Genomic DNA, 17,520 nt, shown 5'->3' with positions numbered 1-17,520 from the left:
CAAAGGGCGGGGGGCGGTTTAGGGAAGAGGAGGCATTGGAAGCTGCAAAGGGGAGACCCATCTCTACCTGTAGTACCAGAGTAATGAAGGCTGTGAGAGAAACATCAGCCACCACTTGCAGTCTGCAGAGGAATTACGTCCTCAGGGGTTATGGTCCAGTTTCACTTAGGGCAAGAAAGAGAAGGGAATGTTCACAGAGACGGCTAGGTTATAGGGGACTTTGTGGATGGCTGACAATGACTTGGCTGCAGGCAGAGACTAATTAGGAGGTCATGGCTGCTGCCCAGCTCAGATGAACGTCAATCATTCACATAACAAAACATGCCACGCCAGGCCCTCGGCTGGGTCTGGTTACCAAGGGGTAAGTGAGAAAGTCCCACCTGGGCTTAGGTTTCTAGTGTATAGTGAATGGTAAAGGAGCTCACGCTTTGGAGGAGGGGGGCAGGCCCAGGAGTAGACACAGACAGTAAATAATTATAGCTCCATGTGGTAACTAACAGAGGTAAGCATAAAATGCTTTTAAGAATAACTAGGACGGGCTGGGCGTGGTGGCTCATGCCTGTAATCCCACCACATTGGGAGGCGGAGGCTAGGGGATCACTTGAGGTCAGGAGTTCATGACCAGTCTGGCCAACATGGTAAAATCCCATCTCTACAAAAAATACAAAAATTAGCTGGGTGTGGTCGTGGGTCCGTAATCACAGCTACTCAGGAGGCTGAGGCAGGAGAATTGCTTGAACCCAGGTGATGGAGGTTGCAGTGAGCCAAGATCGCATCATTGTGCTCCAGCCTGGGTGACAAGAGTGAAACTCCATCTCAAAAAAAAAAAAAAGAATAACCAGGACCACCTAATTTAAACTAAGGCATGTCAGGGAAGGCTTCTTGGAAGTAGGAGTGAGCCAGGTTACAGAAAGATAGCTAAGCCAGAGAGAAGAACATGTTTAAAGGTACGGGGTCACTGGGAAACTTGGATAACTTAGCATCTTGCAAATTCCATAATATTGCCAGAGTGAGAGAATGGATTTTGAGAGGGGCATAAAAGAAAGCTGGAGATGTCACTAGGAGATGAATGCTGTAACACTTCATATGCTGAAGGAGTTTAGACTGTATAATGAATATGCTGGGGAGTCACAAAATCACTTTTTGCGAGAAAGTCACATAGCTTGTGCTGTCTGCACATGGCAACTGGTAGTCTGTGAAACCTTTCATTGCCATTTTCACATCACGTGACCTGGCAGTGGGAATAAGACATCAGAATCAGCCACTGTTAAGCTACTAAATCCGTCTGTGAGGTGGGGGAGGGGGAGGACATCAGCAGAAAGTGGGGAACAAAGCAAGAACGTTCACACTTCCACTCCACCAAAAATATGGCAGTTGGTAAAAATAGTAGGAAACGTGAAAAAATCAGAACCCTTGTACACTGCTAGTGACATTGTAAAATAGGGCAGCCACTTTGGACAACAGTCTGGCAGTTCCTCAAACAAAAAGAGTTACCATACGATCTAGTAAGTCTTCTCCTAGGTGTACTACCCAAGAGAAATGAAAACATGTCTACCTAAAAACATGTACACAAATATGGATAGCAACATTATTCATAATAGCCAAAAAGTAGAAACAACCCAAATGTCTGTCAACTAACAAATGGATAAACAAAATGGAATATTGCTTGACCAAAGAAAGGAATAAAGTACTGGTACATGCTACAACATGAATGAACCTCGTGTGCAGTATATATAGGAAGTAATGGCACTAAGTGAAAGAACCTAGTTATAAAAGACCACATATTGTATGATTCCATTCATATAAAATGTCCATAAGAGAGAACAGAGAAAGTAGACTGGTGGTTGCCCAGGGCTCAGGGAAGCGGAAGGATAGGGAAGTGATTAGCTAGAGTACAGAGGTTTTTTTTTTTTTGAGGTGATGAAAATGCTCTAAAATTGACTGTAATAATGGTTGCAAATATCTGTAAATACACTAGAAACTTGTGAACTGTACACTTTAAATGGGTGAAATGTATGGTAGGTGAATTATATAAAAGTTATTAAAAAATACAAAAGTCAGAATAAAAATAATGAAATTACAATGCCGCTAAGTTTTAGAATTCTGCAACTCTGCTTCAGTGGCCTGGTAGACGATGCAGATTATGATGGCTGAGGCCAAAGGGCAGCTCGAAGCCCCTGTTAGGAGATAAGCAAGGACTCAGCTGCAACAACAGAATGAAGGTCTGCTTCCCTTTCTCATAGGCGCCTCTACAAGTTGGCAATGAGAGAGCCTGTACAGCACAGATGCTACACTTAATTTCATATGTAAATAATTGTACTTATAATTTGTGGGGCTATTATGCACTAGTTAAGTATAATATGTTTTTAAGATAGTGACTACGAGTATGAATTCTGGTTTCAAACTTGGGCTGGAATTCCTGCTCTACCACTTTTGGGCTATATGATACTGGAAGAGTTGATTTAACCTTTGGGCCTGTATTCTTATCTATAAAATGAGTGTTCTAAAATCTAAATGAGATAATGCATTTAGCAGAATACCCAACATATAGTAAATGTTCAATAAACATTTGCTATTATTATAATTGGTATTTCATCTTCCCAGAAACTCTAGACATCATTTTTGACCCCACTAAACCTGATAATTTATATGATTTACCCAAAGTTATACAGCTAGAAAGAAACTGAACTGGAACACGAACGTAGTTCTTGGTACCTACAAAACACATGTGTGTCAGCTGCACAAAGTTTTACCTAACACTGGTCAGAAATAGACTGTAGATTGTGCTTTTTTTGAGTTGCCCAGTGCACTGCTCCAGAGATTCTTGACTGTATTCATGGAGAGAAGACAGGATCATAGAAGACACAGAAGCTAATGGAGTTCTTCAAAGATAACTGATCTCTCATCTTTGGCCTTTATAGTTTTGTACACTTAATCGTCTCTGTTAACTGGCCACAGGAAAAAGAATCATTCTTCATTCTTCCACCAAAGCACTTTCTCCCACAGTTTATCCTCAGAGCATTTCTGTGATAATGCAATCTCAGAACTACAGAGCTAGGACAAACCTTCTAGATCATTCACACTCCTTTCTTCATTTTATATGACTAGCCCTATGATCCATGTAGAGTAGGCACATAATAAGTCTTCTGTTGATAATGATAACATGCCAGGGCAAATCCAACACCAGGATTGAAAAATCTGTGAAGATAGTCATACCTTTTAAGACTGGAGGACAGCTGCCAAATATCATCAGGATCCATTCCTGTAGGATCTTTCCTGTGGGCCACGAGAAAGATGCTCTTCTCCTTATATGAGGTATAAATGGTCAGAATCCCCATCATCACAAAATAGGTTCAAATAAAGTTAAGGGAAAAATACCCAAATATAAAAGAGAAGTAACACAAATTGACAAGCAAGAGATATAAAAACTTTCATAATGATAGTCCTAAAGAAGACAGCTTTGTCTTGCTGCAAAAACACTGAAAATTTAGCTATTTCATTTTCATCCTTATGTTTATGTACCAAGAGAAACAAGGTTCTCTCTGGTTAATTCTGCGAACATCTCAAAATGGAAGAAAAGAAAAAGGTACAGAGCATAAACTAGCTCTCATCTTTATGTTCAAAGACAACATGTATAATAAGATACTTAGTTTGTCAAGACTTTGTCATAATAGTGCTTATTTCTTTATAAAAAACAACTAATAGTCCCAGTGGACTTGACCATGTTCAACTGATTTTAAGGGTTATAAGAAGAGAAGAAAAGTGACCCAAATAGTTCACTATAGGAGAGTATGTCAAATAGTACTACAATTACTTCCTGTATGCACATAGACTTATTATTATATTGTTTTTGACAGTATTAAGTACCATATATAATAAGCACTTACAGTTTGCCAAAAACTAGCATGAGAGCTTTGTGTACACTGTGCCATTTAAATTTCAGAAACAAGGCTGGGCACGATAGCTCACACCTATAATACCAGCACTTTGGGAGGCCGAGGCAGGCAGTCTGAGACCAGCCTGGCCAAAAGGGAACAATGGGAAATTCCATTTCTACTAAAAATACAAAAATTAAGGCTAGGCATGGTGGCTTACGCCTGTAATCCCAGCACTTTGGGAGGCTGAGGTGGGCAGATCACTTGAGGTCAGGAGTTTAAGACGAGCCTGGCCAATATGGTGAAACCCCATGTTTCTACTAAAAATACAAAAATTAGCCGGGCATGGTGGTACATGCCGGTAGTCCTGGCTACTCAGGAGGCTGAGGCATGAGAATGGCTTGAACCCAGGAGGTGGAGGTTGCAGGGTGGCAGTGAGCCGAGATCGTGCCACTGTGCTCCAGCCTGTGTGACAGAGCAAGACTCCATCTCAAAAAACAAAAAACAAAAAAATTTAGCTGGATGTGGTGGTGCAGGCCCATAATCCCAGCTACTTGTGTGGCTGAGGCAGGAGAATCACTTGAACCCGGGAGGCAGAAGTTGTAGTGAGCCAAGATCGTGCCACTGCACTCCAGCCTGGGCGACAAAGTGAGACCCTGTCTCAAAAAATAAAAATAAAATAAAATAAAAATAAATTTCATGAACAGTGCTCGCTTCAGCAGCACATATACTAAAATTAGAATGATACAGAGATTAGCATGGCCCTAGCACAAGGATGACAGGCAAATTCATGAAGCATTCCATTAAAAAAGAGTTAAAAAAGATAAATTTCATGAACAGGAAAGGCAGGAAAATATAGTGCAAAGTATATGGACTTCAGAGTAGAGATAATCCTAGATTTAAATCTTGGCCTTTAATCAGTATAATCATAACAAATAACTTCCTTGCCCAAGTCTTAGTATCCTTACCTTTAAAACTGGGATAATACTGATATTTTAGAATTATCATGAGATTTAGAGATGAAGGATATATGTAGTCTATGATACAGAAGAATTTTTTTTTTTTTTTTTTGAGATAGGGTCTCACTCTGTCACCCAGGCTAGAGTACAGTGGCACGATCTCAGCTCACTGCAGCCTCAACATCCCAGGCTCAAGTGATCCTCCCATCTCAGCTTCCTGAGTAGCTGGGATTATAGGTGTGCGTCACCACTCCCAGCTAATTTATTTTTAATTTATCTAATTACTTTATTTATTTTGAGACAGAGTCTTGCTCTGTCGCCCAGGCTGCAGTGCAGTAGTGGATCTCGGTTCACTGTGACTTCCGCCTCCTGGATTCAAGTGATTCTTGTGCCTCAGCCTCCCAAGTAACTGGACTACAGGCATGCACCACCACGCCCAGCTAATTTTTGTATTTTTGGTAGAGACAGGGCTTCTCCACGTTGCTGAGGCTGGCCTTGAACTCTTGGGCTCAAGCAATTCGCCCACCTTGGCCTCTCAAAGTGTTGGGATTACAGGCATGAGCCACGATGCCACAGAAAATATTTATAATGTAGTCCCTACTATTATAAATAAAACTGATATGACTAAAAATAAGACCTTGTTTTATTAAACAAATATAACCAAACAAATGAATTACCATCAAGGTAGTTCTGGGAGGCCAGATGTTTGTAACAAGATTGCTATCATTTTCAAATCGCTTTGGAATTCCCCTGGGAACTGTCTCTAGAACCTATAGACTATTATTCTTTTGAACTGCCTCAACGGTGAAAAATTCACACTGGGATGATTAATCTGATGACTGGAAGGAGTCAAGGATCACCTGGTACCACTTCTGGGGGCTATGTAGGGCAAACTGGATAATACAATTTTTGACTAGGATCTGCTTTATTAGAGGTTTGCTAACTGCCTCTGAAGATAAATCTCCAACATGAAGTTTTAAAACATATTTCAGGTTGGCTGGGCACAGTGGCTTATGCCTGTAATACCAGCACTTTGGGAGGACTGCTTGGGCCCAGGAGTTTTGACACCAGCCTAGGCAACATAGTGGGACCTTGTCTCTGTAAAAAATTTAAAAATTAGGTAGGCATGGTGGCATGTGCCTGTCTGCTCAGGAGGTTGAGGTAGGAGAACTGCTTGAGCCAGGAGGCTGAGGCTGCAGTGAGTCATAATCACACCATTGTACTTCAGCCTGGGTGACAGGGTAAGACCCAGTCTCAAAAAAAAAAAAAAAATTTAGGTAGTGGTAACATTGTTTAAAAAAGTAAACTGCCTACCAAAATTATCTGTTTTAATAGTGAAGTATAATTAAGTTCTTTTTTTTTTTTGGGGGGGGGGGCGGGGAACAGAGTCTCACTCTGTTGCCCAGGCTGCAGTGCAGTGGCGTGATCTCGGCTCACTGCAAGCTCCGCCCCCTGGGTTCACGCCATTCTCCTGCCTCAGTCTACGGAGTAGCTGGGACTACAGGCGCCCGCCACTATGCCTGGTTAATTTTTTGTATTTTTAGTAGAGACGGGGTTTCACCGTGTTAGCCAGGGTGGTCTTGATCTCCTGACCTCGTGATCCGCCCGCCCTGGTCTCCCAAAGTGCTGGGATTACAGGCGTGAGCCACTGTGCCCGGCCTTAATTAAGTTCTTTATATTCAACTTCTTGAGAAAAAAAAATCAACTGGGTAGGCAACGACCATGATCTTATATTTATCATAAAAAAGAGGGGAAAGGAAATGATTATATATCAAATACAATATAAAATCTCTCATTTAATCTTCATGATAATTCTGAATGCTACCCATATTTATAAATGAGTGGTATTCAAATCATTTCAAAAATAAGTAAATTTTCATTAGCACAAGATCACAAATACCTTGGATTTCAAACCCACATTCTCTAGCTCCAGAATAAGTTCTTAATTCCACTATAATACAAGTCACACTTGTGTCTCATGCTAATTTCCAGTTCAGCTCCTCAGCTTCAAGTAAACCTGATACAGATCTGAGTCTCCAAAATCAGTTCCTTTCCTAATTTGAAGCAGCCACATCTAATGGAAAAAGTTCTGGGCTAGAAATGAGAAGAGCTGGGTTCACGATTACTATGTGTTTTGCTATTAAGTGCTCATATTAGGATAATAACCTCTACATTAATAACAAAAATGAATTACGATAAAATAACCATACTAAACATAAAATATCAAGGACAGTTACTATATAAAATGATAGATGTTTACTAGATAAACATCACAGCTCATAATATTAAATTCTAACATTAGCAAGCCCTAACATGAAAGTCTGTTTTGTTTTTTGTAGGGAGAAGCATCAGCAGATTTTTTAAAATGGTCACTAGAAAACAAACCTGGGCATAAAGGATATGATATGACGCACAAAGCCAAAACGGGTTTCGACTCTGGAAAGGGGTGCATATAATCCCAAATCAAAGCCACTATGGCAAAGAAACAGGAGATTGTACAGATGGTGAGGCGACCATCAATTAGACCAAAATTCTCCACGTATTTGTATTTTTCCAGAAGTACCTGGTGAGAAAAAGAAGGAATCAAGCTAATAGGAATACTTCCTTCCCAGTATCTGCTTTTATTCTTGATTTCCATGATAAAAGAATCTATGAATTACCAAGAAGTTCCCTCCAGTTGGGATTTTACCACACCAAACAAATAAGACTCAAGTCTTCTATAAAGAACCAAGAGAAAAAGTTCATCAATCCCTCATATACAAACTTTAAACTCAACTTTTCCCACAGCTAAAATGTTCTTCTGACTTTTTCTGTGAGAAATTTTAGAAACTGCTTTCTGACTCAATTTCTAACACTGAAAACTAAGGTCACTCCAAGTTACAAAAGGAAAAGATTTTCCAGGAGAGATGGCCATCAGCTGTATAGATACTAACCAACCCCTCCTCAAGAAAGTACCTTTTTGGCAGAATCATCCAAAGAGTTTTTCACAGCTGATCCATCCCACTTGTCAATTTTTACAGGCTTATCATCTATCTTCCACTGTAAAACAGAAAAGTTGTGCATCAAGAAACTAGGCCTCTTACTGAAGGTAAAATGAACCACTTTTTAAGAGCATCTCTCATGCACACATAATATTTACTCTTTGTCTTCTGATGTTGCAGAACTAAAAGACAAAACAGGCTATTCTGGGCACACTCCTATGGGGTAGCCCTGCAAGAAGCAGTTAAAAACAAGCAAACAAAAAAGACCAAACAATTAAAATAGATGAGGTAACCAGAGTCAGGTGGTACTCATGTGATGTTGACATTGCCAGTCTCCATGCAGAGAATATAAAAACAACCCCAGAACCAGAACACGTATATGGGCTGCAGAGACTGTAAGTGTAAACTTGCATATCCCACCTTCATTTTACCCAAATGTGAGTATAGAAAATTACTCTATTTATTCATGCTTTCCTTCTCTGACCACAAAACTCACAAAATACAGATACATGAATTTACAGACACTAACAAAATGGGGAGGATCTCCTTTAATATCACTTTGTCAGCTAACAACTTTTATTATTTTACCAGCATGTCTTAACTTTAAGACAGCAATTCCAGTATAGCCTGTTGGAAACAACACTAAATTTTAAATTACAAACCAAGTCCCAGACTCAGTCCCATCATGAGTTGAGTGGACAAACTCTGCTTCTATTTCCTTTATCTATAGAGGTTTAGAAAGTTTCTCAAACACTACTATTCAGAGGCAAATAATTCTCTCACTCACTGCTCATGTAGAAGTTCAAAATGTTACAGCACCTACGAATGCCAATTTAGCACCCTGAATTCAGCTTCCCACTTCTGGGAATGTTTCTATAACTGAATACATGTGAAATGATATACAAGGCTACTCACTGCAGCATTGTCTGTAATAGTGAAAAGCTGGAAGTAACTCGAATGCTCATTTACAAGGGGATTGGTTAAACAAACTACGGTACATCCAGATATCTTATGGGGAGGAGTAAGAGAAATATGGGGAGGAGTAAGACTACTTACGTGTGCCTTTAAAATTTTTTAACCATATGAATGTATTACATAGTAAAAAATTTTCTCAAATTCAAGTATTTAAGTAAATGTAGCTTAAGAGGAACAGGGTGCTACAAATAATCTGATAAACCTGGTTTTTTTTATAGAACATTAATGGCCAACTCTTAATTTTTTAGATCAAGTGAACAAATATTATATTCCATAAAAATCACAAACCAGCAAGCAATCCAAAATTCATTTGGATTTAGAATGGATTATTTTATGGAAAGACAGAGAATGTCATATTTATCTTTTGGATTGAGCACAAGTACAAAGATAATGCCTATAAGAAATAAAGAGATGGCAGTGGTGAGTACCTGCCGTCCCGGATACTTGGGAGGCTGAGGTGGGAGAACAGCTTGAGCCCAGGAGTTCCACTCCAGCCTGGGCAATATAGTGAGAACTTGTCTCTGGAAAAAATAAATAAATAAATAAACAATAAAAAATAAAATAAGAAGTAGGATAAAAATAATTGTAAAGATTTTAAACAACTACAGAAATATAATTCATCAACTTTGATTTTTTAACTGTGATTCTATATATTATTATACAAAAGAGAAGGCCGGGTGCGGTGGCTCAAGCCTGTAATCCCAGCACTTTGGGAGGCCGAGACGGGCGGATCACGAGGTCAGGAGATCGAGACCATCCTGGCTAACACGGTGAAACCCCGTCTCTACTAAAAAATACAAAAAACTAGCCGGGCGAGGTGGTGGGCGTCTGTAGTCCCAGCTACTCGGGAGGCTGAGACGGAGAATGGCGTAAACCCGGGAGGCGGAGCTTGCAGTGAGCTGAGATCCGGCCACTGCACTCCAGCCTGGGCGACAGAGCGAGACTCCGTCTCAAAAAAAAAAAAAAAAAAAAAAAAAAAAAAGAAAACCCGTTCTGTGAAGTTTGTTGGGAAAAATAACATGAGCTAAAAATAGCCATACTTAAAGTGATTAAAAGTCAATCAAGTTTTTTTTTCCCTTGGTGCCTTGTAAAAGCAAGTGTTTTTCTTCGAGAAAACTACTCATGGCAGCATACTGCAATATTGACTGCCAGCCTACAAATCAAACATGACACCTAATTTTAAAGATGCAAACTGAACCAAAAAGAAATTAGCAGGCTTTCTAGCTAGATAGCTCATTTACACTGTCAAGTAAATCCCTCTTTGAAGACATGCAAAAGAACCAACTTGTAGAGCCAAACCCACCATAGCATTTGAATTATTTGTGAAATAAAGTCAGAATAAAGTCATTTAAAAATTATGGGTCATTCAAAAACAGGGAAATCATATTCTCAGACACCTAGCCACACTTCACTGCCTGCATTGCATCACAGAAAAGAAACTTGCCTTTATAAGTCAGAAAATAATGTCTTAAAAATTTGGGGGAATAAAATGCAGAAGCAGCCATTACAATGTATTGAAATAGCCTCAGCTATAACTTCACTGCCTGGTACCTAGAAGCAATCTTCAGTAAGTGGAACAGAAACATTTCCAGTGAATTACATGAAATCACAAGAAAGGTTATAATTTGACTTTATGGAAACATAGGCCATTTTGAACCTAATAGTGTCCCTGGTACAGTACAGAGAACCATCTGGAAAAAGGGGAGTTGCTATTAGGGGCTGATTTTTCTGATTATTATTTCTCATCATGCTCAAAAATTGCTCATCAACTAAAATGTATGCTGCTCCTCACGTTCTCTCTACTACTAATTCGGGTATTTTAGAAGCTATCTTTTTTTTTTTTTTGCCTCATTTTTGTCTTCCTCAACACTAAGTGCAAATTGCTTTCCTTTTGTAATAGATAAAGCAAAAATTAGTTTATTTTATGTAGGACCTCACAGGATAAATTACAAAGAAGGGCAGTGTGCAGAAATAAGTGAACCTGGGCCCAAGACTGCCATCTTCGGCAAGGCTTGTTTGCAAGGTTGGCCCCTGGCTGGCATCTGACAAGCTGGCTGATAAAACAGTTCCCTACACTGATATAAATACATTCCCTCAGTGATAAGAATGGCTCACTGTGCCTCAACTGTTTGTATAAATGATGTGATTTATGTTGAACACCTTTCCTCCTGGAAATCTAGAAAAAATTAAAGTTCTTTATGTTGGCAGTATCCAAAATTTCAAAATGATATCCCTTACACAGGTCAATTTTCACCCACTGTAAAACTGCTATTGCCACTCATCTTTTTATTGCAGCACTAAGCAGACCCTCAATCCAGACACCAATGTTCTTCAGATTAGAAAACGAGACTTCAAAGAGGTTAAGTGCCATACAACTAGTAAGTGACAGGCCAACAAAATTCTTTAGGGCTAAATTACAAATACATGTCTCATTATAAAACTGTCTCTTCTTCAGTGATATAAATTTATTTTTACTTGCCTTAATCCCTGAACTCAATCCCAAAGCAGATTGTGGCCTTATACTTAAAGGTGTACTGTACTTCAAATCACAAGCTAACTGGTTTTGGCCAGGCGCAGTGGCTCACTCCTATAATCCCAGCACTTTGGGAGGCTGAGGCAGATGGGTCGTTTGAGGTCAGGAGTTCGAGATCAGTCTGGCCAACATTGTGAAACCTCGTCTCTATTAAAAGTACAAAACTTAGCCAGGCTAAGTAATCCCAGCTACTTGGGAGGCTGAGGAAAGAGAATTGCTTGAATCCGGGAGGCGGAGGTTACAGTGAGCTGAGATGGCGCCACTACACTCCAGCCTGGGTGAACAGAGGAAGACTCCATCTCAAAAAACAAACCAACCAACAAACAAAAAAACAAAAAACAAACTGACTGGATTTAGACTAAATACAAATGTATGCAGACAAATGCTTTTTTTCCTTACCCAATAAGTGAATCCTTATTATCCAAGGGAGAATGGAGTCAGGCTACTTTATTTTAATCTTCACTTTTCCACTTAATACTGGAAGGCACTGGACAAATAATTTAACCGTTCTAAAGCCTTATTAGTTTGCTCAATTGTAAAATAAAGACGGTGAAAGTATCTATTTCACAGGTTGGTATGAGAAGTAAATAGTGTAATTATAAAACATAGCACAGTGCACAGTACCTAGTAAGTACTTAATAAAAATTAGCTATTGCTGTTGCTATTAATGATATAAAACTATATAATACACTGCATCATGATTACCTGACTGTATGTATTATCTCCCTCACTGGGTAACAGGGACTACACACTTTTGTATTCTCAGAGCCTGGAACACAATATACTCTCAATAGCTTTTTTTTTTTTTTTATGTCTAAATACAAAGAAAAAAAGGGAAGAAAAAGATCTCTAAAATGTTACTCTCCAGTCTAAATTTAGCAAATGTAGACATGCTCAAAATGATCTCACTTGGTTCTTATTCACAGAATTTTTTTAAGGGATGGAGGGCAGACAGAAGATATAATCATAGCTACCATTTCCTGAATGCCTAACATGTGCTATATATGTGCAAAGTATTTTATATACACTACCTCACTTAATTTCCACAATAACTCTACAAGGTAAGAACAGTTAAAATCTTCCTTTCACAGATAACACTAAGGGTTTAAAAAATTCGCCAAAGATGAAAGACAGAAAGTTGTAAAGCCAGGACTCAATACTCATGCTCTCTCACTATTCTACACTGCTTTCCCATGAAGAGAAAGGAAAGGAATTATTAGCCATCAAAAACACAAAAGAACAGGAAGCAAAAAGGTCCCTGAAGTGACAGCTATACAATGTATCTTGATTCCTAACAAGCTCTAGTTCATAACATTTTTAAAACCTTAAAAAAAAAAAAGAAAAAAGAAAAAAAAAAAGTTAATCTGAATAGGACCACAAAACTCACAGGGTATCAAAAATGTTGAATCTCCCCACTCAATGTAAAACCAACTGCAATTTGGCTGAAAACAGAGATCAAAAAGTACTATTTTAAAGAAATTACTCCCCTACACTACCCACTGAAGAGATAAAGACAACTTTTTTTTTTTTTTTTGGAGACAGAGTCTTGCTCTGTCGCCCAGGCTGAGTGTAGTGGCATGATCTCAGTTCACTGCAACCTCCACCTCCTGGGTTCAAGCAATTCTCATGCCTCAGCTTCCCGAGTAGCTGGGATTAAAGGCATGTGTCATCACACCAGGCTAATTTTTTGTATTTTTTAATAGAGATGGGGTTTCACCATGTTGGCCCTAGACTCGAACTCCTGGCCTCAAGTGATCCACGTACCCCAGCCTCCCAAAGTGCCACCACACCCGGCCAAGATAAAGACAACTTTTATCAAACTAATATACCTGATGCCAGAACTGGCTGGCTAACTAGTTAAAAGAAAACAGGCATTTGATAGCTTTAATAGAACACTATGAAGAATCATTTCAGTTACGTTTCTCCACTGCACATTTGAATAACAAAAAATTCTACGAAGACATTTCACTGAAGGTATGGCATCAGGAACTCCGTAAGTGATTAGGAAGGATATTAAACACAACTCAGGTCTGAAGGATATGCAGGCAATGCAGGAAGGCATTTTCCAAATTAACTCATGTGAGGGAATACAGCCTTCTGTTCCCCATGCGTCACCAGGCTTAAAGGGATAGGGTGGGATCAAAAAAAGAGACAAAATAAGCCAGGCACAGTGGCTCACGTTTATAACTTCAGCACTTTGGGAGGCCAAGGAGGAAGGATTGCTTGAGTTCAGGAGTCTGAGATCAGCCTGGGCAACATAGCAAGACCCTATATCTAAAAAAAAAAAAAAATTAATTAAAAAAATTAGCCAGGCATGGTGGTGCCCACCTATAGTCCCAGGTACTTGGGAGACTGAGGCAGGAGGATGGCTTGAGCCCAGGAGGTGTAGGCTGCAGTGGGCCGTGATTGTGCCACTGCACTCCAACCTGGACAACGGAGTGAGACTCCATCTCACAAAACGAAAGGACAAAATCCTTGGCCATTAGGATATGTCCAACAAAACAAAATTGTTTTGAGTATGACAACATGAACACCTTCAATTTTCTTATTTTAATAATAGTGAAAACAGAAGTTATGCAGTGATATAAAAGACCTGAGTGGATTGCTTCACAAAGTTCCCTGGCTTGATAATAAGACTCAAAGGATTCCTCAATTCACACTGGAGAGATGAAGAATTACCAGGGGTGAGAGTGGTGTCAATGGTGACCCTGTTCTGATTTAGACAGAATTGAGCATGGCTTTAAGAAAAACAAACTTTTTCTCTCCTTTATCCCAGTTTAGAAAGTAGACAGAAGCTGCAAAGGGGGAAAGTAGCAGGAGATGAGGCATCTGAGAGAAACCATTTCCTAGTTATTATATAGAAATGGTTTCTCTATATAATATAGTTAATATATAATATATATTATTATATAATATAGTTATTATATAGAGAAACCATTTCCTAGTTATTAGGCTAAAAAACTTGAATTTTATTCTGAAGCGGGCAATGGAGAGTATTTTAAGCAGGGGAATAACAATCAAATTTACGTTTTTTTTTTTTTAAGTCATTTTAGTGGCAACCTGGCAGATGATCTGGAGAGGAGTAACACTGGACATAGAGATGTAGATGGAGCCTGATGTAAGTGCAGAGCCTCAATGCTCAATAGAGCAGCAGTAGGGAGAATGAAAGGGAGTATTTCTGAGGTAGAATTGGCAGGACTTAGTAACAGACTAGTTATAAGGAACATGAAAGAGAAGAGACAGAGATGACCACCTACTAGAATTAGGGCTTGGATGACTTGTTGGAGCCATTATGTCATTTTCCGAGAAGGAGGAAAGAGGATACCCATTTGTATATGTGGAGTTCTAAACTAAAATAAGGAGATACTAAAAACTGATGGCAAACTCAGAAGCTGAGATTACAATTTCAGTTGGAAATACATATGTGACCACATCCCCCCACACACATATTTAGCAAGAAAAGAAAATGTTCAGTTTGGGGAGAAAATGATGTCTATCTTAAGAATGTGCACTGTCATCTAATTTAAATCCCAATTCAGCAAAAACATGGTATCTCAAAGAGATTATGCTCTTAGCAACACACTGAATCTTCAATTTCAATCTATTTTTTATAAAAATGGTCAAGATACACTGCAAAGAAAATTACTAGCTTAACAGTGCTTATTACTGACTGCATTCATCACTGGAGTTAGAAGTTAGGAAATTACCATGTGTTAACTAAATTATGAGCATGCACATTAGTGACAACCCCAGAGAAACTGATTCTTAGGTTTTAAACTGCCTTCTCTACTCCACCACAAACTGCATTTAGCTGTGACAGGGCTGCTTCTACATCAACTCAGCCCATGACAGAGAAGCCTACATGACTGCAGCTCTTTGAGGGCCAGGTCACTGGATCCATGACTTAAAATCCTACCACTGAACCCAGAAAGTGTGAGATCTAAGGCTGAAAAGAGCTTAAAGTTAAAACAGCTTGATTCAGCATATTAATCAGCAATGCTCCAACAATGAAGTATTTTTTCTACCAGCAAACTGAAATGTAGTCAACAATCCTTTCAATACTAGCAACTAACATCTTCTAAAGTCTGACTGAATTGTTGGCATAATCAACCAATATAAATTTCTTACCTTTGCAATGGGTAGACAAGAAATTAGATACACACAAAAAAATGGTCTTTACAATTGTGTTAAGGAAAATCCTATACTTAACAATGAATTATAAACTATGCTAAGTGCTAAATGGTAAGAAGTAGACATAGAAGGGCAAGGGCACACTACAGGTTCGAGGATCTGCAAAAAAGATTCTGGATAAAATGTTACCTATTACCTCAGGGATATCAATCTGCAGCAAAGCTGACTGGGGAGGGTTGGAAGAGAGAGGGATATTGCCAAGGAAGGCCTGAATTAAGGCACGAAGACTGGCTAGGAATGTACTACATTGATACAGATGTGTGATGAGTCCTTATTCTAGAAAGGTAACAGATCACATACTCCATTTAAGAATTACATGCAATCAGTTCTGAAAAATGCAGCTGAGTGCAAATTCAGGCATAGGACCACACAGCTGTTTCATCTGATATCCATCTCCTACTGCCTAGAAAAATATTAACTGTTATATGACTCTTCCAGGTTTCTTTTTCTTTTTAAGGAAACTGCCAAGTCTCTCAATAGCAATTCATTCCAGTGTTGGACAATCTTTTAAAAGAAAAAAAATAATATTTTTAAACACAATCTTTTTGGCAATTACACTTCTTTATTTTCTTTAAATTAATATTGAATGGCTGCTTGCTATGTGCCAAGCACTGTTCTAGCCACTAGGGATATAGTCATAAACAAGACAAATTCTGCACTTGTAGAGCTTCTTCTTGTATGGAAGATAAAGAATAAGTAAACAAATATGCATATAATTCCAGGTTGTAAAAAAGATTACACAGAAAAATGCAATAGAGTTTTTAAAAAGACTATTAAAAAGTTATTAAATAGTGAGGGAAAATAGTTAACATCTGAGCAGAGCTGAATAAACGAGTAACCCATGAGAAAATCTGAAGTGTCCTAGTGAAAACAGAACACCAAAATCCCCCAAGCTTAACGTGTTTGAGGAACAGCAGAAAAGCCAGGGTTTCCAGAGTCAGTGACTCAAGTAGAAACTGACAGATGAGGATGACAGAAACAGGCAGGATCAAGAACATGTAGTGTAGGGTCCAGTCCCACAGGGTCGGTGGGTTTTTCTCCCTGTATGCGGAGACGAGAGACTGTAGGAATAAAGACACAAGACAAAGAGATAAAAGAAAAGACACTTGGGCCCAGGGGACCACTACCACCAAGATGCGGAGACCAGTAGTGGCCCCAAATGCCAGGCTGTGCTGGTATTTATTGGATACAAGACAAAGGGGCAGGGTAAGGAATGTGAGCCATCTCTAATAATTGACAAGGTCACATGAGTCATGTGTCCACTAGACAGGGGGCCCTTCCCCGGCTGGCAGCCGAGGCAGAGAAAGAGAGGAGAATAAGAGAGACAGCTTACGCCATTATTTCTGCATATCAGGGACTTTTAGTACTTTCACTAATTTGTTACTACTATCTAAAAGGCAGAACCGGGTGTACAGGATGGAACATGAAGATGGATTAGGAGCGTGACCACTGAAGCACAGCATCACAGGGAGATGGTTAGGCCTCCGGATAACTGCAAGAGGTGGAGGAGTACAGTCTTCTCTAAACTCCTCCGGGGAAAGGCAGATTCCCTTTCCTGGTCTGCTAAGTAGCGGGTGTTTTTCCTTGACACTGATGCTACCGCTAGACCATGGTCTGCTTGGCAACAGGCGTCTTCCCAGACACTGGCGTTACCGCTAGACCAAGGAGCCCTCTGGTGGTCCTTCCGGGCATAACAGAAGGCTTGCACTCCTGTCTTCTGGTTCCTTCTCACCGTGTCCCTTCAGCTCCTATCCTTGTACCGCCTAGTTTTTCCTAGGTTATGATTGTAGAGCGAGGATTATTATAATATTGGAGTAAAGAGTAATTGCTACAAACTAATGATTAATGATATTCATATATAATCATATATATTATTTATATCTAGTATAACTATTCTTATTTTATATATTTTATTATACTGGAACAGCTCGTGCCCTCAGTCTCTTGCCTCAGCACCTGGGTGGCTTGCCGCCCACAATGTAGGGGCTACAAAATAGGCCACAATT

At 39.4% G+C, this 17,520-nt stretch overlaps 2 protein-coding genes and 1 non-coding gene across 5 annotated transcripts in view; 1 reads left to right on the top strand and 2 right to left on the bottom strand.

The window, feature by feature from the left end:
- The window catches only part of RPS3 (ribosomal protein S3), a 735,956-nt gene that overhangs the window by 441,669 nt on the left and 276,767 nt on the right, over positions 1 to 17,520 (bottom strand). The window lies entirely within an intron of this gene.
- The window catches only part of SPCS2 (signal peptidase complex subunit 2), a 29,932-nt gene that overhangs the window by 4,814 nt on the left and 7,598 nt on the right, over positions 1 to 17,520 (bottom strand). The window contains exons 2-4 of one of the 2 annotated variants that reach the window (XR_007719201.1): positions 9,219 to 9,311; positions 7,790 to 7,873; positions 3,217 to 7,397 (exon numbers count right to left, since the gene is read on the bottom strand). Coding sequence is in view for 1 of the 2 variants with exons in the window: in XM_050756486.1 (XP_050612443.1) it covers positions 3,217 to 3,351; positions 7,237 to 7,397; positions 7,790 to 7,873 (380 nt within the window). In the remaining variant the exon portion in view is untranslated. The remainder of the gene's footprint in view (positions 1 to 3,216; positions 7,398 to 7,789; positions 7,874 to 9,218; positions 9,312 to 17,520) is intronic. The other variant, XM_050756486.1, reaches the window with a different exon arrangement.
- On the top strand, positions 4,582 to 4,685 carry LOC126936657 (U6 spliceosomal RNA). The gene has a single exon (XR_007719487.1). It is a non-coding gene; the product is annotated as a U6 spliceosomal RNA (small nuclear RNA).

This window comes from Macaca thibetana, chromosome 14, assembly GCF_024542745.1.
Source record: "Macaca thibetana thibetana isolate TM-01 chromosome 14, ASM2454274v1, whole genome shotgun sequence".
NCBI classification, from domain to species: domain Eukaryota; kingdom Metazoa; phylum Chordata; class Mammalia; order Primates; family Cercopithecidae; genus Macaca; species Macaca thibetana.
This window is presented reverse-complemented; position numbering and strand designations above follow the sequence as displayed.